The 21,556-nt window shown below is 41.9% G+C and overlaps 1 protein-coding gene across 1 annotated transcript in view; it reads right to left on the bottom strand.

Moving 5' to 3' along the window:
- LOC136611106 (E3 ubiquitin-protein ligase RNF213-like) overlaps nucleotides 1-21,556 on the bottom strand; it is a 142,123-nt gene that overhangs the window by 19,839 nt on the left and 100,728 nt on the right. Inside the window, exons 36-48 of the mRNA XM_066590379.1 lie at nucleotides 21,351-21,450; nucleotides 20,821-20,935; nucleotides 19,760-19,955; nucleotides 17,196-17,377; nucleotides 16,052-16,174; nucleotides 14,459-14,569; nucleotides 11,842-12,084; nucleotides 11,675-11,753; nucleotides 11,121-11,155; nucleotides 9,698-9,792; nucleotides 8,679-8,838; nucleotides 8,357-8,531; nucleotides 5,862-5,956 (exon numbers count right to left, since the gene is read on the bottom strand). Of these exons, the coding sequence (XP_066446476.1) occupies nucleotides 5,862-5,956; nucleotides 8,357-8,531; nucleotides 8,679-8,838; nucleotides 9,698-9,792; nucleotides 11,121-11,155; nucleotides 11,675-11,753; nucleotides 11,842-12,084; nucleotides 14,459-14,569; nucleotides 16,052-16,174; nucleotides 17,196-17,377; nucleotides 19,760-19,955; nucleotides 20,821-20,935; nucleotides 21,351-21,450 (1,709 nt within the window). The remainder of the gene's footprint in view (nucleotides 1-5,861; nucleotides 5,957-8,356; nucleotides 8,532-8,678; nucleotides 8,839-9,697; nucleotides 9,793-11,120; nucleotides 11,156-11,674; nucleotides 11,754-11,841; nucleotides 12,085-14,458; nucleotides 14,570-16,051; nucleotides 16,175-17,195; nucleotides 17,378-19,759; nucleotides 19,956-20,820; nucleotides 20,936-21,350; nucleotides 21,451-21,556) is intronic.

Below are 21,556 nucleotides of genomic sequence, written 5' to 3'. Positions count from 1 at the left end.
CGTTCTACAATAAACCCACAATTCTACACGCGAGCAGTGCCCACCCTAGACACGTGAAAAATGCCATACCTTATGGAGAAATAGTTAGGGCAAAACGGGCTTGCTCCAATAATGAGGAATTTAAAGTAATAACAGATTTAATTTTTGACAACCTTAAAAAACGGGGTTATACTGATTCATTATTGAGTAAAAGCTAATAAATATACCCACAATGATTTTTTAGATAAAAACAGGGAGAGAAAAAAAAAAAAAAAGAGTCAGATGTTGATCAAATAGCATTCTCTACCCCTTATAGTAGGGACTTTTACAAAATCAGGGATTTATTTTTTTGATTATCTGCCTATCCTGCAACAGGAGAATTCATTAAATAAACTTCTGAGTAAAGGAGTGCTATGCATACCTCGAAAAAACAAATATCTGGGTAATTTTTAATCTCCAAGTTTATTTCAAAACCCACAAAAAAATCGGGGGCTTTGGACCCAGCATAAGAGTTTTTATAGATGTGGCCTGCCAAGGTGCGGTGTATGCAATAAAGCACAAAAAATACGGTACATATTTTTATGATAGTCAGAATTCTAAGAAATACTGCATAAAAAATGATATAAATTGCAATTCAAAAAATATAATTTATGTTATTGCATGTAACAAATGTAATGTAAAATATGTAGGTTGTACTATGCACAAAATAAAAACTAGTATAAGTCAAGACCTGAGACAGATTAAAAATGGTAGTGTGAGTTGCTCAGAGGCGGGACGACACTTTATCCAAACACATCAGGGAAGGACAGAAACTTTCTCGTTCTATGGTATCGAAAAGGTTAAAAACCACAGAAAATTAGATGTAGATCAAAATCAAATTTTAAAGAGAAGCTTTCTGGATCATGACTAGAGATGAGCGAACCTACTAGTTTCGAGTAATTACTCGATCGAGCACCGCGATTTTCCAGTACTTCCGTACTCGGGTGAAAAGATACGGGGGCGCCGGGGGGAGGCATGGCAGAGTGGGGGGTAGCAGCGGGGAACAGGGGGGAGCCCTCTCTCTCTCCCTCTCCCACCCACTCCCCGCTGCAACCCCCCACTCACCCACGGCGCCCCCCAAATCTTTTCGCCCGAGTACGGAAGTACTCAAAAATCGCGGCGCTCGGGCGAAAAAGGGGCGTGGCCGAGTACGCTCGCTCATCTCTAATCATAACCCTTCGGACTCGTTTTCCCGAAGGGCTTAATGTAAAATCAGACCTGCTATACGTCTATTAATATAGCATATTGCTATTTATTGATCTGCATAATTTTGATAAGTGAGGTACATTAACCCCTTCCCACAACAGGACGTACCGGTACGTCCTGGAGATAGCGCGGGATCACATAAGATCTCACGCTATCCCGCAGCGGGACCCGGCTGTCAGTCACAGCCGGCGTCCCGCTGCAACAGCGGGGGGAAATCGGAGATGCGCCCCCCGCTGTTAACCCCTTCCCTGCCGCGATCTAAGTAGATCGCGGCAGGGAAAGAGTTCACAGAGGGATCGCGATCCCTCTGTGTCTCCGGTCGGCTCTCGCGATGTCATCGCGAGAGCCCGGCCTGTCACCATGGCAACAGGACGCCAGACACCGGCGTCCTGTATTGCCTGTGCCTATAATCGCTGTACAAGCAATAAGGCATGGCAGAGTAGTAGCTCTGCCATGCCTTATAACAGCGATCATCGGTACAGTGCTGTAAGTCCCTCAGAGGGACTCAAATAGTATTAAAAAAAAGAAAAGAAAAGTGTAAAAAAAAGAAAAATGTAAAAAAAAAAAAATGTAAAAAAAAACCCTTTTTATGCTTTTTCTAATATTAGCATAAAAAAAGGGGGAAAAAAAAATTAAAACCCCACATATTGGGTATTGACACGTCCGTAACGACGTATACAAAAAGTTGAACATGCTTTTTATTTTGTACGATAAAAAGCGTTTAAAAAAACGCTAAAAAACAAAGGCAAAATGCTAATTTTTAGCATTTTGCCTCACAAAAAAGGCAATAAAAGTGATCAAAAAAGCCGTACATTCCCCAAAATGGTACCAATAAAAACTACAGCTCGTCTCGCAAAAAATAAGCCCTCATAGAGCTCTGTACATATAAAAATAAAAGTTAAAGGACTTTGAATGCAGCTATAGAGAAAAAAAAAAGATTTCCAAAAAAAATGGTGTTTTATTGCAAAAAAGTGTAAAAACCTAAAAAAAAAATAACAATTTTGGTATCGTTGTTACCGTACCGACCCGCAGAAAAAATTTAGTGTGTCATTTATGCTGCATGATTAACGCTGTAAAAAAAAAAAAAAAAAAATAAAAAATCTATGGCAGAATTGATGCGTTTTCTCTCCCTGCTATCATTAAAATAAAAAATAAAAATTTTACGATATAGTCTATGTACCCAAAAGTGGCACCGATAAAAACTACAGATAGCCACGCAAAAAACAAGCCCTTATACTGCCGCGTCCACGGAAAAATAAAAAAGTTATGACTTTTGAAAAATGGAGATGGAAAAATACCAAAAAAAAAAAATCGCTTGGTCCTCAACGCCAAAATAGGCCGCGTCATTAAGGGGTTAAAGCGATTTATTGTGTCGGATCACAAACAGGATCACATGAGATAAATATCTGTCTAACCTTTTTCAGTAATAAGTATATTTATATATTGTATACTTTTGTTTATATATATAATATATTTATATGCATAACTAATAGGAATATGAATTGGCTGTTTAACCCCTTGAGTGGCGGGTTTCCTACCACCCTGTCGTGCCCACCAGGGCAGGTTTTTTAAAATGGTCTAATCATTGAATTTCAACTAATTTTGCAGTTGCGTCTCAAGAGCCATAACTTTTTCATTTTTCCATTGACATGGCCATATAAGGGCTTGTTTTTTGCGGGACAAGTTGTGATTTTTTAAACAGGGGGGAGGAAAAAAAGAAATGGGGAAAAAAGAAAAAAAGGGGTCATGTCATTAAGGGGTTAAATAATGTATTAACTTCCTTCTCTGGGTCATTACGACATATGGATACCACATGTGTGATTGTATTTTTGATTTTTTACAAAGTAAAGGGAGACAAGTGTTTTTATTATTTTTTTTTATAATTGGTAACTTTTTTTTTTTTAATTTTTTTTTTAATTTTAATTTTTTGTCCCTTTAGGGGACTTCCACAGGGACCCATCAGGACCCCCTGATCACATTCCGGGGGTCCGATGGGGACAGCCCTTTACATGCTGCAGTGACAGCCCTTTACATGCTGCAGTCACATAGACTGCAGCATGTAAAGGGTTAACACAGCAGAGATCGGAGGTTTTCTCTGATCTGTGCTGTAAGAGCTAGTACCTAGCTGTCCTCTGACAGACAAGCACCAAGATCTCCCTGCCACAGAGACCATCGGCTTGCTTCTGACAAGCCGATGGTCTCTATGGCAACCTGTAAACAAAGCAGATTGCCGGCACATCGGCAATATCTTCTGCTGGTTTTTCAAAGCCCTTGCACTGCTCTGTGTGGGTCTGTGCAGGCAGAGCACACTGTCACAGCTTGTGGCATTGTGCTCTGCAGCTCCCATAGTGATACATAGCCCGGAAATCTTCCGGGCTATGTCACTATGGGCAGAGGAGCTCATCCCGGAAAACTTCCGGGCGTGCCACTCAAGGGGTTAATAGCATGATTATACATACTCTATACATTGCAGTTTATTAATTGAGTCCAGCACTCTAGGTGTTAATGTTCAGCTGTTGGTTCTGATGACAAGCATACTTTCTATAAGAGGGAAGCACTTTTAGCACCCAGTTAGGTGGTCACGGCTCTGTTTAAGGGCTGAAACCGGTCCTCTGGCTGTCCTTTAATGTGGACAGGTAATGGCACAGATTGAATATAGAGCAGCTTGTCCTTTTTATCATACATCGGCTTCATGATCGTCTTCTGAATAAGAGAATATTTATGCTAACTTTTTCTTTGCCTTTTCAATAGCTTTCGTTGTGTTGCTGCAGCAAGTCATCAGCGTTGGGTTAAGGCCCATTTAGACACAACGATTATCGCTCAAAAACCATCTTTTGAGCGATAATAGTTGTGTGTACCTGCACTGACATTGTTAGTTTTTGTTAAGCCGTCGCTGATAGTTTTCTTTCAGTGTGCTAAAAGACAACGATGAGCCTTATCAGGGATTCACAGCGGGATACAGCTGATACTATTGTTTCAGCTGTATCCTGCTCAGTGATGACAGCTAGGTATGAAGAACACAGCGGTCCAGCTGTGTTCTCCAAAGCTGGCACGGAGCGCTCGGCTGTATAACAGCTGTGCGCTCCGTGTAGAAAACAACTGGATGCAGAAGACAAGCGGGGACACCCTGCTTGTCTTCTGCACCCTCTGCACGAAGCGCATGGATGCTATACAGCTGAGCGCTCCGTGCAGAAAACAGCTGGATGCAGAAGACAAGGGGGGACACCCGCTTGTCTTCTGCATCCTCTGCTGGCAGCACAAGGTGATCGCTTATCTTGAGCGATCATCTTGGACTGCAAACAACACCGATTATTGCTCAAAAGTCGCTTGAGCGACATCTTTTGAGCAATAATTGTTGTGTCTAAATGGCCTTTAGGTTACATTTTACACTGATTTACAATAATCGTTCATTGCAGGGATCCGAACAATAACACTGGAGACACTATTTTTGGTGTTCCCATTTGGTGAACCATTTCTCTTCCATGTCTTTACACATTGTTTCATCAACCCAAGTTTGCTGTGCAGCGGTTGCAATATGTATGATATGTACTAATAGTAAGGGTGAATGCAGATGGCCGGGTCGGTTTCCGACTGCGAGATTATTGCAGTGGGATGCGACCCTGTGCCCTTGCAGTGACTCGCAGCTTACCTGTCGGGTGTCTTCACTGTGCTCTACGGATGTGCCTGGTGGCGCACAGCCGCAGTGCAGAGCCAGCGTGTCAGCGTTGACGCGGCAGTGCAAGCCTCTGCAAGGCTCGCACGGAAATAGGACAACCCACAAATTTGTTATTGCGCGACTTTCCCGCGATCAAAGCTGCGGCTGTCTGTAAAGGATTACATAAACCCATGCATTCCTATGTCAGAGTGCAACGGCGGAAATTGTGTGTGAAATCTTGCTGTGGAATATCCGCCCGTGGGCATTTAGCCTAAGCAAATACTGGCGGGAAAATAAAGTAAACATAGCAAAAATAGATAATAGCATCAGGAATATATCAAAAACTAAAGCTCCTAGAACGAAATGGATGGGATTTTTGGAATTAGCGGCACAAAAAGACCCAAAAAAGGTCTAAAATTCTAGGCACCATGAAAAAAAAAGTTTTTTGTTCCCCAGTGTAATTGTCACTTGTAAATGCCAGCAGTGACCGAATGACAAAACGGAAATATGTTAATTGTTCACTTTCTGTAGTCATATAACTCAGGCGACGATTGGCCTGTGCAAACAGGTCATGGGTCACTTAACAACGGCATCCTGTGTGCAACCCGAGTGATCTCCAGCCTGCTCCACCTCCATTCATGGACCACTCCTCGCTCCGATGTGAAAGCATAGTAGCGATTATTGCTGGGACACATCCCATGTAAAAGGACCCATAAAGGGGTTGTCACACATCTAGCCGTTTTGCTGCAAGCAGCAGACAACTTCATATCTTGCGCGGCCACCTGCGTAGGTACTACAGGCTGAGCTTCATTTACTTCAATAGGACTCAGCCTGCAGTACCAAGACGGGGCACTGCACAATGTACGGCGCTGTCCGCTTCTTGCAGTAAAATCCCTTTACACTTTGCTACATCTGTACTCGCCATATGCTTCAGCCTGTGTATGGCTAGCATTACCATACTGGAAAGGTTGAGGACTTTTACCTTTATCACAGGTCCAATGACAATTGATGCAAAGTGCTTCTCCCAACTGTTTCTCATTTCTTTTCTTGACCAAACTTCATCAGATTGTACAGGCCCTGGGGGCATCAATGGAGACTTATTAGACGTTGTCGGATGCTGAAATTTATGCGTAGGAGAAAAATGCTGCAAATTGTGTCAAATGTATTAAAGCTACACGACCGTTCTTGCACAACCTGCTGGTCACGTTAGACATCCTCTTTAGACACTTGTCTTCCTTATATTACATTACAGCTGGTATTCGTCCACACAAACAATTTGTATTGGCACATTAACCCTTTACACGCTGCATGTAAACTGCTGACAGAAAGCGGGGGGTCCCTCTTTCACCCATCAGACCCACGGGATGAGATGGCAGGGGCCTGAGGGGTTGCTATGGCACCCACAGGCTTCAATATTACCTCTGGGTCTGCCCGCTACAGAAGCCTCCTGGCTGAGCTGCATAGGCTTTTCCAATATAGTCTAGTATTCTATGATAAGGTGATAAAATATGGTGGGATTCGAGTCCGCTAGTGGGGCAACAATAAAAAGTTAAAAAATTAGTAATAAAAACGTCAACACCCCACCTTTCTCGCTTTACTATGTGTATATAAAAAATTCTTAATTAATACATTCGTAATGACCCAGAGAATAAAGTTAGTACATTATTTAACCCACGCAGCGCACTTCATGACAAAGAGAATACAAGAGATCTGGCGAAAATAGCTCATTTTGCCAATCTCGCCATAGAAATAGATAAAAACCTTGCATGGATCAACAAATGGTGCTATTGAAGAGTGCAACTTGGCATGCAGAAAAAACCCCAAAAAAGACCCTGTCACAGCACCAAATGTTAGGGGTCTTTGAAAGCAGCAATACAAAAAAATAAATTATATATATATATATATATATATATATATATATATATATATATATATATATATATATATGAAAGTTTGATGTTGGCATACTCGTACCGGCCTGCAGAATTAATTTACCATTTATATATTATTTATACTGCATGGTCAACGCTGTTAAAAATACGAATAAAAAACATGCCAGCATTGCAGATTTGAAAATGCAGCCAAAATTTTATGTTCCCAAAAATTGGATAAATGAAGACTTCAGTTCATTCTGCAAAAGACAAGGACTTATAGAGTTCCTATGATGGAAAAATTAAAATGCTCTGGCTCTTGGAATACGGCAACACACAAGCAGATCGTTAAACAAACAAATAGGGTTTTTGATGTATAAAAATAGCAAAAGACAAAAAAAAACACAAAGAAACTTGGCATCTCCAGATTTGTGCTGGCCCAGAGAATAACGTTGGCATATTCTTTATTTTGCGCACTGAACGCTGTAAAAATGGATTTCAAAAAGGAAATGGCAGATTTTCTTTTTTCCCTCAATTCCTCCTAGATTTTTTTAATAAAAATTATACAATACATTATATGTACACAAAAATACAACTGGTCCCATAAAAAAGGAGGCAAATTGGCTTGATCACTAGAGGGTTAAAGGAGGGGGGGGGGGCGGCAAAATAAAAATTCTTTAGTTTCTGCCAAAATATGTCATTAAGGACTCCAATTTCTTACGATTGAATAAACATACATTCTCGTGCCATGCAGAAAAAAAACAGAACTCAATGTTAAATAAGCCTACGGGTTACGAATCTCATCTATCACACCCATCTGGTTACAAGAATGTATTCTTTAGGCCTCCCACACACTTCTTGTGTGTTAGAGTTGCACCTAAGATGCTTGGGCACAACTTGCATTGGCACTGCACTGACACCTGTCTGATATACGGACGGCCTGAACATCGACAAGCGCTTGTGTGTCATAATTCTCATCCGCTACATAGACAAGAATAGGATATGAGATGAGTTTCTTCTCATGGACCATCGGCAGTGTGCAAACCCCTATAGGCTATAATCGGTTTATAAGCTGTCCATGAAAGCACATGGAGCAAATACACTACTGTGTCGGAGGCCTCAACCATATACTTTACTGGCTGGCAGTTCCAGAAATGGTACCAGCAACTGTCGATCATTTATGACATATACTAATATGTCATAATTGGGAATACCCTTTTGAACCAATCTCAAGGGCCGCAGTAAAACTCAATCTGACCATGCAGTCTTTGGACCAGAAAAGGTTCAGCAGAACCCTCAAACAAGCATCTAAACACTACTTCTTAGGGCCACAAAGAATGCCAAATAAAAAGCAAGATTTACAAACATTTTCTAGAGTGTTAGACCAGTGTTTCCCAACTCCAGTCCTCCGGGACCTCCAACAGGACATGTTTTCAGGATTTCCTCAGTGCTGCACATGTGATGTAATTATAGTCAGTGCCTCAGACATTGCCACCGGTCTTCTTACCACAGGATATCCTGAAAACATGAACTGTTGGGTCCTGAGGACTGGAGTTGAGAAACTCTGTGCTAAACAAATGTAAGATACAGCAGAGCATCTACTTACACTGCCCACGCTGGTCAGGATTCAGCATCTGACAAAGTACCAAATGTACGATGGTCGTGGTGTCATCTGCACTTTTACCAAGAGTGTTCTTCAGATATTCTAGATCTTTTTCTATGTGACGGAAAAGGAAACTTCTAACATCTGGAGGAGGCGGCTTCACAATGAGCATCAGACTCTGTTACAGAAGAAAACAGCGGATGAGATTTGTCTCTACATGCCGCTAGGTCAGGGAAACATATCCGGCCTCCTTTACAAATATACACACCGCGATATATGACGCTCTCTCTGGTAGAGCACACAGAGCCAACTTTCCGATAAGTACCTGCAAGTCCTCTTCTGACCCCAGGAACATAGCCATATGTGTCACCAGCCTCAGTAAAATGAACGCAGGCGCCGGCAGATCTCGGTCCGGAGCTATAACTGTTCCTTGTCGTTCTGGAGATCCCAAGACGTGTCCAGTCTGTGTCCGATCCGTGTCCTGCCTGTTTATGTGTAGTGGAAAAACATACATGAAAACTTCCCCAACGTAGATGCTAAAAAAAGTGACCATTCCCCCATGTTACATGGTGCTGAGCGGACAATCTACTGTAATCACACACCTCTCTCTACTGCTGAACCTACTGTAATCAGTCATGTAAAGCAAATTAGGTACAAGTCATGTGAAGCTATTCGGCCTGTCACAAAGCACGAAAAGAGGTGTGAAATACACAATACCCCATATAAGACATGCCTACTGCCAACAATGATTAATAATTCAGTTATGGCGTCCACAGAAAGACAATATTATAATGTTCATATATTAATGGACCACCACCACCAAAGTCTTAGTTATGCATTTGCTTCCTTCAGCTATTCTTACCATTCCTTATCTCCCTGAATCTGACTTCCAATGGGCAGTTTTGTTATGTATTGCTGCCTTTCCTTATTCCTGCAGGATAGGACTGGTACTGCAGTGCGATTTGTGCTGAGATTCTACTATTCCCATGTCATTACTGGTACCACCATTATACCTGGGGTTACTACTGCTAGCACCCTCACACAGGCAAAAACTATTCTAACAGGGATGCTCACATCGTTACAACTAATTTGTCTCTGAGTGGCTCCCATCCTGGCGGACCTTCCATCATCCCGTTATTAGAGAAGGGACATTCATGTGAATGGCCGTTCTGTAACACTACATTTCCCCTGTCCGCGCTTTTTACCAGTACAGGCTGATTGCCCTGAACCCCACATTCTCAGGGGTGTTGCACATCTTGACACAACGCTTTTAATGAAACACAATAAAAGTGATATTTGTAAAAGATAGTCCTTGTAATTCTATTGGAAAAAGAAAAAGCGTACTGAATTCTCTGGAAATCTGGACGAGGTAAATGATTTTGCCCTCCAACGGGAGCTCCGCAGTCCACACATCGACTCTCTTGCATCGGCTGACCGCACTGAAAAAAAAAATTGGAGCGCACATGAAAGTATTCACAATGTAAGCAACAGAATAAGCAATCCTGTGATGGAAGAGGGTCTGTTGGCGCCCCGATGCCTGTGGTTACTCAGTCCTTGCATCCCCCATAAAACAATAAATCAGGAGGTACTTTATTCCTCTGTTTCTCCTGGAAATGTGGGATTAAACGGTCAACGGTGTGTAAACCTTACCACAAAAGAGAATAAATAAAATCTGGCAAGAGGTACTCTATCCTAGAACCATTGCTTGTAGGGGAGAATATATCCATATTTTGTATATCCATACATACGGCACCGGGGGAATCTCTATGGCAGCATGCTGAGACTTTGGCTCTCACTACCATACGTGCTCGGTGCACATGGCTCAGCCTTAAAAGGGGTTGGGCACTAATATAGAATTTTAAAGACAGGCCGGAAACCATGTAACTTAATAGCCTCATATCTTCAGAAAAGCGCCAATGCCCGTGAGAAGCACTGCCTGTACAAAGTTGCCATCCTAAATACAACCCCTGAGTGGCACGTGACCATAACTGTCCATCAGTGGCCTCTGCTGAATTACACAGCACTTTCTTGTGCTGCATGCAGTGGAGGTGCTGATCAAGTCTCGTCGTGTGGACCTCCATCTGCGGCCGCACTGTGAGCGATGCTCTGGAGACATGAGGCTATTAATAAGCGACTCATTACAAGCTCTGTGCATGGCAATCTGTCTGCCCCACTGAGATTATGGAGAAGACAGAGATAGTTGAACACAGCGCTCAGGTATTTCTGTTGGCCCCGTTGATATGAATGGAGCGGCAATGTCCAATTCATTTAAATGGGCAGACAATAGCCAAGTCGAGCACAGCGTTCAGCTACCTGCCTGCACTATTGGGAGGAATGGAGTTGCCGCTGTGCATGTGCGACCAGGAGCTCCATTTCCCACTACACTACATAAATCGGACAACATATCTTGAACGGTGAAATAGCGGAGACACGTGTCCCACATTTTCTGGATCAGTGGGGGTCCCAACAGTCTGACCCCCATGACCTATCAGTTTTCACGTATCCAGTGGATGCGTTAAAAACTGAAAAAAGCATCCCATTGCCAGAATACTCTTAATAAACCAAATTAAAGGGGTCACAATAGACTATGTAATTGGGGGGTGGGATGTGATCTTATTCGGATGGAAAAAAAAAACCGGGCCTGTTCTACAATATAAAAGAAAAAATACAAAACAACTTTATACATTTTTTACACTATAATTGTTACTATGGTGCGTTTAAAATAAGCAATCCCCACTTTAACAATGGAGTAGCTATTAAAACTCACCTCACCAACTGCACAATAATGGCCATTAGGACAACCTATGGGAAACGAGACACACAGGCTAACATTACTCACATTTATCAAGAGGTAATAGAATTAATCAGCTCTACACACTTGTTGTAGTTCTTTAAAAGGTTGTGCCAGGATGAAAAGTTATCTGCTATCCACAGAATAGGTGACAACTTTCAGATCGCTGGGAGTCCAACCACTGGGACTCCTACCGATTCCAAGAACGGGGATTCCGAAGGTCCCCACACCCCTATGTGCATCGCCACTCTATTCATTTCAGTGGATTGGTCGGGGATGGTGTTCAAGAGCAGCTATTGAAATGAATGGACTGACCATGCATAACTACTGCTTCATTCATGTGGGAACCTTGGGAATCTCTGTTCTCAGGATCAGTGAGGTTCCTAGCAGATGGACCCCCATCCAATCTGAAAATTATCCAGTGCATAGGGGATAATTTTAATCCTGAAGAACTCGTTTAAACATTATGAGGAAGATTCACTCTCACATACCAAGTACCCCTGAAATACTACCGAATTAATTCCACTTACAGAACCATTGCAACGGCTCACGCATGGCGTTTCTGGCGTAGACCATCACGTCTTCTGGCATTGTTGGCAAATAAGAATTCTAGAGATAATTACATGAAAAAACATCCCTTAATTATGTATCACTATTTAGGAAGGGATGTCCAAAGCATTCTGCAACACTCCAATACCTGCATTCTTGATGGGAAAAAAGACAAGTTTCTGAGTGGTAAATTAAGGCGATTGTTCTCATTTAGTAGTACAGCAGCCATATGTACGACCAGTCCATAAACTGTGACTTGTGAGCCTCGAATACCAGGACCAACATGTAGTGCTGGCCGATTGTTGTTGAGCAAGGTCTTCACAAAGCGGCGAGTTGTTTCTTCTTGAAGAACATCGAGGTTCTTGATGAAAGTCTTCATGGCTTTATGTTCCTATTTTGAACATAATCAGTTAATATATACTTTACAGATGAACTCAATACCAGACATCTACAGATATAGCAAATATATTGGTGACTTTTAAGGGGCTTTGCGAGAGTTGGATACTGATGACCCATCCTCAGGTCATCACTATTAAATCATAGAGGGCTGACCCTTGGGATGCCCAAGGATCAGCAGTTTGAATAGGCTATGGCCTCTTCACTGCATACCAGGCACAGTGCCATACATTTCATAATGGCTGTGTCTGGTATAGCAGCTTGATGTCATTCACTTGAACGTAACTAAGCCTTTGAAAGGCAATATAATGAATGAACACAGCATCATTGGTCTGAGAAGAGGCTACGGCACTCAAGTGAGCACTACAGCCTCTTCCAACAGCTGATTGGAGGGGTTCTAGCCGGTAGACCACACCTGAGTTTGGGTCAGACTTTGCTAAAATCTTGGTTTGGGTTCATGCTGAACGGAACTTTTGGCAAAGTTCTATCTGAAACAGGGTTCTACTTTTTTGATTCACTTAAGACTAGTCCTGAACATGGTGTATAAAACGGTCTAAAGCCTGGTTTACATTGATCAAGTAGATGGTTGAGTAGGCAGGTAAATTAGTAAAAGTATGACCACTCAACCACTGTAAACAAACTGGTTGAGGGGACAGTAGAGTAAACAGGCGAGCAGTGGGGAGAGTCGAATGGTAAAGCAGACAGCATCGCTGCTCACCCACTCCTTCCCCACGAACTAGGAGCTCACCGTGAACTCTCCCTGTGTAAACAGATAGGAAAGTGTCCAGGACAGTGGATAGGCAAGTAGAACAGCAGCGGAAAGAGGGAATTTTTTTCTGAGCCAAGGTCACTAGGGAAAGTTGTCAAATTAACACAAGCATGCAAATGTGACGACAAGTCAAGTACTGACCCCAAGTTACTTGACCAATGGAAACCAGGTCTAAAAGCCCTGTATGACACTGCGTGTTATAGGGGGTTCTTTGACAGTGTTATACCCCAGTTCTAGGGGTTTTAGTGAACTTCCAGTTCAGTTTGAACTAATTCAGTCAGAACCGGACCTTTTGCAAAAGTTTAGGCAAAATTAACTTTTCAAATGTTTGCTCATCACTATTGATGACCAAAGCAGAGGAAACTACATTAACCCCTTAAGGACACGGCCTATTTAGGGCATAAGGACGCAATGATTTGGGGAGGGATTTTCATCTCCACTTTTCAAAAGCCATAACTTTATTTTTCCATAGACGTGGCCGTATAAGGGCTTGTTTTTTGTGTGGCGAACTGTAGTTTCTATTGGTGCCATTTCTGGGTACATAGGCTATATTGTAAAACTTTTATTGATTTTTTTAATGATATTAGGCAAAGAAAACATCAATTCCGCCATTGTTTTTTTATTAGTTTTTTTTTTTTACAGCATTAATCATGCTGCATAGATTACACAATATATTTTTTTTCTGCGGGTCGGTACAATTACAACAATGCCAAAATTCTTATTTTTGTTTAGGTTTTTCCACAATAACATTTTTGGGGAATTTTTTTTTTGCTAAATTGCTACATTCAAAGTCCTATAGCTTTTTTATTTTTCCACGAACGCAGCTCCGTGACAACTTGTTTTTTTGTGTGACAAGCTTAAGTTTTTTTTGGTACAATTTTGGGGTACATAAGGCTTTTTTGATCACTTTTATTGTGTTTTTTAGGCAGCAAAACAAATAAGAAAAGCATTTTGCCTCCATTTTTTAGGGGTTTTTTTTTACGCTTTTTGCCGTGCAGGATAAAAAGTATGTTCAATTTATTGATCGAGTCGTTACAGATACGACGATACCAAATATGTGGGATTTTAATTTTTTTTATACTAATAGGGAAAAAGGCACAAAAAAGTGGGGGGGTTGTTTTTTTAACATTTCTTTACACTTTTAATATCCCTGTAGGGAACCTGAGCCATAGCTTTTATGATCGCTATGATAAAGTCTTATCACTTAACGTTTATAAGCAATGGCAAAGCAGGACCCCTGCAGCTGGCATGCTGTTGCCATTGCAACTCGTCGGCCCTCCGCAATTATATCGCGGGGGTCCAATGACATTACAAAAAGAGCACGCTCTCTCTGTGAGCCCTTTAGATGCCACGATCTACATAGATTGTGGCATGTAAGGGGTTAACAGTGGGGTCGCTGTCCTTATGCACATCCGCTGTTGGAGCGGGAGGCCGACTGTCAGTAACACTCACAGGATCTCTTCTGATCTCGAGCTATCCACATGACGTAAGGTTGTATTAAGTACCCCGCTGTCATGATGTAACCTTACGTCACATGACGTTAAGGGGTTAATACTCTAGTCCTGGAAAACCCCTCCAACAACATTAGTGAAACACTTACAGGCGCTGTCTGATGATCTGGATTATTTTGGACTCCATAATATAAAGTTACTTCACGGAATATAGCAAGAAGTATGTAGACAACCAGTTCATGGTTGGGAATGTTACACTCCTTAGAAAAGAAGAAGATGATTACTTTCTGGCAATGCTGCGGTCTTAGATTAGTGAAAGTTAACAATGAAGATCACATTTTATGATTTATGTGTAAACAGCTTAACTTTTAGTTAACTTATCAACGTGACAGCCCTCATTCTTTTATGAAACCATCCTAAAATGCTGCGCTACCACACACATAGACACTGAAGTCCCAGATCGCCTTTAGTCTGTGAACATTCCTTTCCATCCATTAAAGCAAATCTGTCATAATCTTTGAGCCTATATACTATGTTATGGGGCTCCAAGGCAATGGAACGGGAAGCGGTCTTTCATGCTCATTAGCGCTGTGCCCCTGTTTATTCGCCATGCGCACACAGAGTGACTCTTCAGTCGGTTATCTGCGTGCCCTCTCCCATAAAGATGAATGGAGTGCCCACACAAAGCTAGCTGAAAAGAGTCATGCTGTGTGCGTGGCAACTTAGCGGGGACATAGCGGAGGAATGGGGCGCCCGGCGAGTATAAAACGCAGCACCGTGGACTCACCGTTCCATCACCTTTGAGCCCCATAATATAGTTTGTGGGGCTCAAAGAAAATGACAGGTTACCTTTAACACAAAGAAACTTCTAGGAACTTTGCTTCTTGAGACTTTTTTTTTTACATTTAGAAGGCAAAGTAAAAGGAACTACAATAATGCTTTTCACAACCATGTTCTAGATGGTTCTGTACTCATATGCTGATCCTCTTCATTATTTACCAGCTCTGTACTGTTAGCGGCTGTGTCTGGTACTCTTGCTCAGAGCAGCACTGGCACAACAACAGGCACAGCCGCTACCAAAAGCAAACAATGAAGTGGTCCATCGCTGACCTGATATTGAAGGTCTATCCTAAGGACAGGCCTGCAATTTTGTACAGTAAAGTCCCATTTACACAGGATGACTATCTAGCAAATCATGCCCGATACTCGTTCCCACATGTACTCGCTTCTGTGCTGTTGCACAGGAGCGAGTATCATTGGCTCGCAGTGGGGAGACTGGAGATTTCCTTTCCCGCTCTCCCCCGCCCCTCTCCATTCACTTTAACAGTGGTCATTCAGTACTGAGTGGCTGCTTTTTACACTGAACGATCAGCTCCTCGTCCATCATTTAAGCTGCATAAAATCCTGAACAATGAGTGTAAACAGCAGCTGTTCAGTACTGAACAGCCGCTGCTAAAGTGAATGTAGAAGGGTGGGGGAGAGCGAAGAGAGAAATCTGCTGCCACCCCGACCCCCTGCTGGCCACTCTGTCAGAGAGCCAGCGATACTTGCTCCTGTGCACCAGCACGGGAGAGAGTACACACAGGGACAAGTGTCATTGGCATTGTTTGCCCGACATTCATCCCATGTAGATGGGGCTTTTGAAAACCTTTTTAATCTAATGAGAACAAAAAAAAGAAGTATTTTAGAAAAGGTCTATACTTAAGTTTATAAATAGTGTACATGGTGCAGTTTTTGGTTACCTTTAAGGCTTTTACAAACTGTTCTTCCTTGCCCTCTATCATTGCTCTACCAATACCATCTCGGAGAACTTTGTAGCTGTTGCCACACACCAGGAACTGATCGATTTGACTTGTTTGAGCTTCCTGCAATAAAACCATCAGAGAGAGTCATGTGTGGGATTTATGCGTATACAAGTGAATATTCTGGAAATTCTTGGTACCGGATTATAGACAGGGCAAATAGAGATTGTGTCCTGAAGCCTTTACCACCTTAAGGAACCAGGTGGGACCCGGAGGTGAGGTTGAATCAGAACCTCATAACTATGATCCCAATGGACAGATCTCAGGCTTTTACATAGAGTAGGGTGAAATCCTTCTAATTACAGAGGTACTGTCCTTCATATGCGATGAATAGTAAGGACTACAACCTGCACATGACAGGGTTTAGTGATTTAGGGTGACAGGTTCCATTTAACTTCTTAAGCACATGGCCCTTTTGGGCATCAAAGGCGTTGTGCAGGAATTAAAAGAAAATTACCTCTGTCCCTGTAGCCTGTGAGAAAGCTAGAATGTAACTAGGAAGGGTTTATTGCAGCTCATGGTGGACACATGGGTGTGGGTGCAGCCCGACACCACACTGTTCCTGTCAGGCCTAAAGACAAGTCCATTCCTCCTCCCCATCAACAGCCTCCGAGTTTAGAGCTGCCATCAACCCATCCTAGTGATATTCTAGGACGGGTTTCTCACAGACTACACGGACAGTGGCTATTTTTTAAATTCCTTGACAACCCCATTCCCAAAATTGAAAGTTAAACCTTATCCACAGGATCTCCCCCCATGAGAAAGTTTGGTTTTTCATTCCCAGGATTCAACTGGTCCTTGCTCTGTGGACCAGAAGTTGTCTTATTCTATTCATTTCTAAGACAGCCACAAAGTCAGTCTCATAGGAAGGAACGGAGAAAGGGACTTCGGGTCCGCTGGAGGATGCAGCCAGTTACGGTGCAGGTCATGTTGGCGTAGCGGACCGAATGCATTGGTAAGTATGTATCTGCCATGTATGCAAATTGTACCCAGAGGAAACAACGTTTAACTGAAGTGGCTATTATTGGCAAAGGGACAGTGATTCAGAAAGAGAGAAAGACATGAAATCGATAAGTAGATTTACCTTGTTCTGTAGCATTACTTTAGGGAAAAGCCAACCAAATTTAGGATCTTTAAAATGCCTCTGAACAGCGTCTATACCATCCAGATTTGCCAGTTTTCGAATTAAATAAATTCTATACCAGTCATTGCCAGAAGAGGAGCATAACTTCTTCACACACTCCAAGTAATTCTCATTGGGGACCACTGAATCAAATCATATTAAGTTATTGTCAAGGAAATAGAATCAACATCCAAAAGAGTGTAATCTGTACAACAGTCTGACAACACATGACTGGGACATAAAGCAGCCAAACTAATCATTCTGCATGAACAGAGGTGTAAAAAAGTGTAATGCAAGACGCTGAACACAAATCCTTTCCTTTTCAAGAAGCATTTCTATTTGCAGCTCTGGGTGTTTTTGCAATACGGTTCAATTAAAAGTTTTACACCGTTTGTCTTCTGCAGTTTCTACATATCACTGTATATAGACACTGCAGTCTAAGGATCCTTTCACATAGGACAATTCCAGTGATAGTCATTCCAGCGATTGTCTCTCCTGCGCTTTCACAAAGGATATAACATTCAGTGAATAGTGGTGGAGCGGCCAGAGATCTCTTCCGGCCGCCCGCCTCCATTCAGAGTAAACAGGCAGCCGTTCATGGATGAATGACTGTCTGCTTAAACAAGCAGATCGTAGTTTGATTTTTGTGGTTTAATCACTTTTATTAAGAAGAGACAATAAACCATAACAGACAAAAGTAACAATATTGATTTGCACTTGATAGATTGTAAAATCGGACCCGTCAACCATGAAAAACTCAACCAGACTGGACAACATATTTACTATGTTAGAAAAGAGGGAGCGGAGAAAACAAAAAGGGAAAGGAAGGGACTGGAAGGGAAGGGAAGAGAAGAAAGGAAGGAAGGCGGTGATGAAACTGCACCTAAACATGAATCACAGACCACATAGCCAAGTTCCAGAATATCCTGAAACATTATCCAGGGGGACGAGAGCTGTAGAAATTTGTCAGTGTTTTTGAGCTATAAATTCTTCTAATCTATGAATCTCAGGAAAGGTTGACACTCCTATAGACTACGAACTAGGAAGGATTTCCAATGACATGAGATGACCAGGCGAGTCACTTGAAGAAAAAAATGTAAAAGACCCGTTCTTCAGAGATGAAAGGAACCCAGGAATAATAGAAACTAAAGCAATCTCCGGACACCGTAAGAGGTCATTACAGCAAACCCCATTATAGAAAGCATTAGTAGTTTGCTAGAAACAAGCAATTTTTACACATTCCACCAGATGTGAACATGGGTACCCTGAGAACGGAATAGAAAGTGACCAAAACACGGCATGGATCAACTCATGGTACAACTCATCCTGCAAAACAAAACACTTCCACAGCATCGTTGGCAAAAAAGATTAATGTTAGGGGTCTTTGAAAGCAGCAATAAACAAAATACACATTATAAAAAAATAAAGGGTAAAAAAGTTGCAAAAACCCCCCCAAAACCCTATATATCAATTTGGTATTGACATAATTGTACTGGCCAGAAGAATTTATTTAACATACCATTTATGGTGCACAGTGAACACTGTTAAAAATAAAAATGAAAAAAAAACATGCTAGAATTACAGATTTTGTTAGTCTTGCTTCAAAAAAAAAAAAAAAAAAAAGGTTATAGGTTTCCAAAAATTGGATAAATGAAGACTAGAGTTCATCCTGCAAAATACAAGCCCTTCTAGAGCTCAGTCAATATAAAAGTATAAAAAGTCTACGCCTCTCGTAATGCAGCAACACAAAAGTAAATCTTAAAACATTTTATTTTTGTGTACAGAAATGGCAAAACCAAAAAAAAAAATAAGAAAAACCCACAAAACTGTATAGGCTTGTTATTGCAGAAATCAAGATGACCTGGAAAATAATGTTGTCATATAATTTTTTTTGGCACAATGAATGCCGTAAAAAAGAACCTAAAAGAAAAAAACAAAAGGCAGAATTCCCCCATCCCCCAATCTTTTCACCTTAAGGAGAGCACCTAGACGGTTTCTGAGGAAACGCAAAAGGCCATTCATGCTCCTCTGGGTAATATGCAAATAAGGGAGATGGAATAATAGAATGCTGCCTTCCAATAGGTGGCACTGCGGAGGTATTGTTCCATCTCACAAAAATCAAGCCTTCATATGGGCTTGATTAAGTTACGGCTCTGGGATTGCGCTAATAAAAAAAAAAAAGAAAAATAAGTTGGTTATTAAGGCGTAAAGAAGCTTGGTAACTAAGGGGTTAAACTGCACGACACGTGCACGAGCCGGCGCTGATTTTGTATGTCAACTGAAATTGACATTTGAGAGGCGCATGACTGTCGTTCGTCGTTGGCTGCGTTTCAACGTAACCATTTTCTGAACGATATTTGTTCAGTCGCAGTAGAAGTTGCTCTCAAAGTTTATCTTTGTTTTGGTCGTAAATGGGCTGATAAGAAAGTGCAGGAGAGAAGAGGGAAGGCCGCCCGCCGCTCAGGAGCTGCGAGCATTCCGTTTATACATGGCTTCACATCTACACATTCACATTTACTATTTACCTTTGACAGAGAACATTTCTGCTGCTGTGTTTAGTGCCAGCCGAACTCTTGCCACATCCTGAAGGAACTGCACCGTCTGCGCTTCTGTTTTTCTGCCCCGAGCGTGTTGTTCCAGGAAAGAGCCTTCCTCCTTAAGGTACTTCTCTTTGTTAAGAGGGGCACATTGGATTCTTTGTGCTTTCTCAAACAAGGAGTCCTACATTATAGAAGCAATAAAAGGACTAAATAATAAAACAATCAGCGATTTGCTTCATTCACTATATGAAGGTAGATCTGAATGTGTCATTTCAAGGAGGCCGTGCATGAATTATATCAACAGTCAATTATTTTAATAATTGATGGTAAAATGATCATAAAAGATCAAAATGCATAAAAACCTTAGAGTCTTTAAGCTGCCCATACACACTTAACAACTGTCAGAAGGAGCAGTTTTCCCCAGAGACAAAAATATTCGAGTTGGCCGAAAGTCTGTGTGTTTATGGAGGTAAGTTACAGGCAGACACCTGTGGATCTCCCAGGAACAAAAGGATTGGGTGTTGAAATTCAGTGTCCCTGATCCTTCGTTCTCCCAATACCATCAGTGAGGAGAAAATGGAGCCAACCCCATACATATTAGACAGTCGTCAGCCCATGTGTACGGGGATTCTTAGGGCCCGTATACATGGGCCGATAAATCGTTCAAAGTCCCGTATCCTGTTTACTGTGAATGGAGACAGGAGGGCCGGAACGATCCCTGGTCCACTCCGCCTCCATTCAGTCAGCAATGCTTGTACCTGCATAAAAGAACAGGAATGATCATTGCTGAGATGACCTGTCGGGCATCTGCACCCAAAAAGTCATCCCGTGTACCAGGGCCCTTAGCCTCTTTAGTCCTTGCCCGATATCTTTCCCATATGCAGGGGGTTTCCGCTGTATAGCTTACACTCTGCTGAAAGACCAGGATCTCATCTTAAGCCCCCAAATTCCATGATAAATTGCAGCTCTGGCATCTAAGTAGTTTTTAAGAGGGACTGACACTTCCATCACCAACCCCACAACTCAGTCTGCCATATGTAGCTTACCTCAAGACAGTTTACAAACAGCAGGTAGACTTCTGTGTTGTCCAGCACAGTAAGAAGGTTGTTTCTCTCCACCTTGCTGAAATACTCTTCGGCATACCGTATTATATCTGTAAAACTGAAATAGAGAGTTTGGAGACCTAGAATATATAGAAGACACATGACACTCAACAAATTGTGTGATGACCAAAGGTCCTTTTACACCATCTAATTTTTTTCTAGTGAAAACGATGAGATTGGCGCTCACCTACTGGAACGTTACATGCACCAGATCACACTCTTTAAGGGGACGAACCATCGGCCATGCCAGGGTTTGCCCCCACAGAGTTTCATCACTGTCAGCTGCCCATGTGCTGTTCACTAAGAGAGTTGTGCTGCACAAAATGATTTTGTGTGTGGAATAAAAGAGGCAATCGCCCAAATGAACGGGAGCATGCTTGTTGGGTGATCAGCGACACCTTCAAAACGGCCCAATGATTGGGTAAAATTCCCTTAAATAAAAATGAGAATTCAACATTTACTGCATTATTTACCTGTATTTCAAAAGCAACTTCAGTATGACCGAGCGAAGAACTGGGGTTTTGTCAACTGCGTCCTCAAAAGGGGACAGAGATCTTGTATATTGACCGAGCTCTGAAAAGGCAAAAATGTTTTTTGTTATAGCAGAAAAAAAATATCACATTCTGCATTAATGAGAGCCAAAAACAAAACAAGAATGTTGTACTCACTGTAAAATTTT

The sequence above is a fragment of the Eleutherodactylus coqui genome, chromosome 2 (genome assembly GCF_035609145.1).
Source record: "Eleutherodactylus coqui strain aEleCoq1 chromosome 2, aEleCoq1.hap1, whole genome shotgun sequence".
In the NCBI taxonomy this organism is placed as follows: Eukaryota; Metazoa; Chordata; class Amphibia; order Anura; family Eleutherodactylidae; genus Eleutherodactylus; species Eleutherodactylus coqui.
This window is presented reverse-complemented; position numbering and strand designations above follow the sequence as displayed.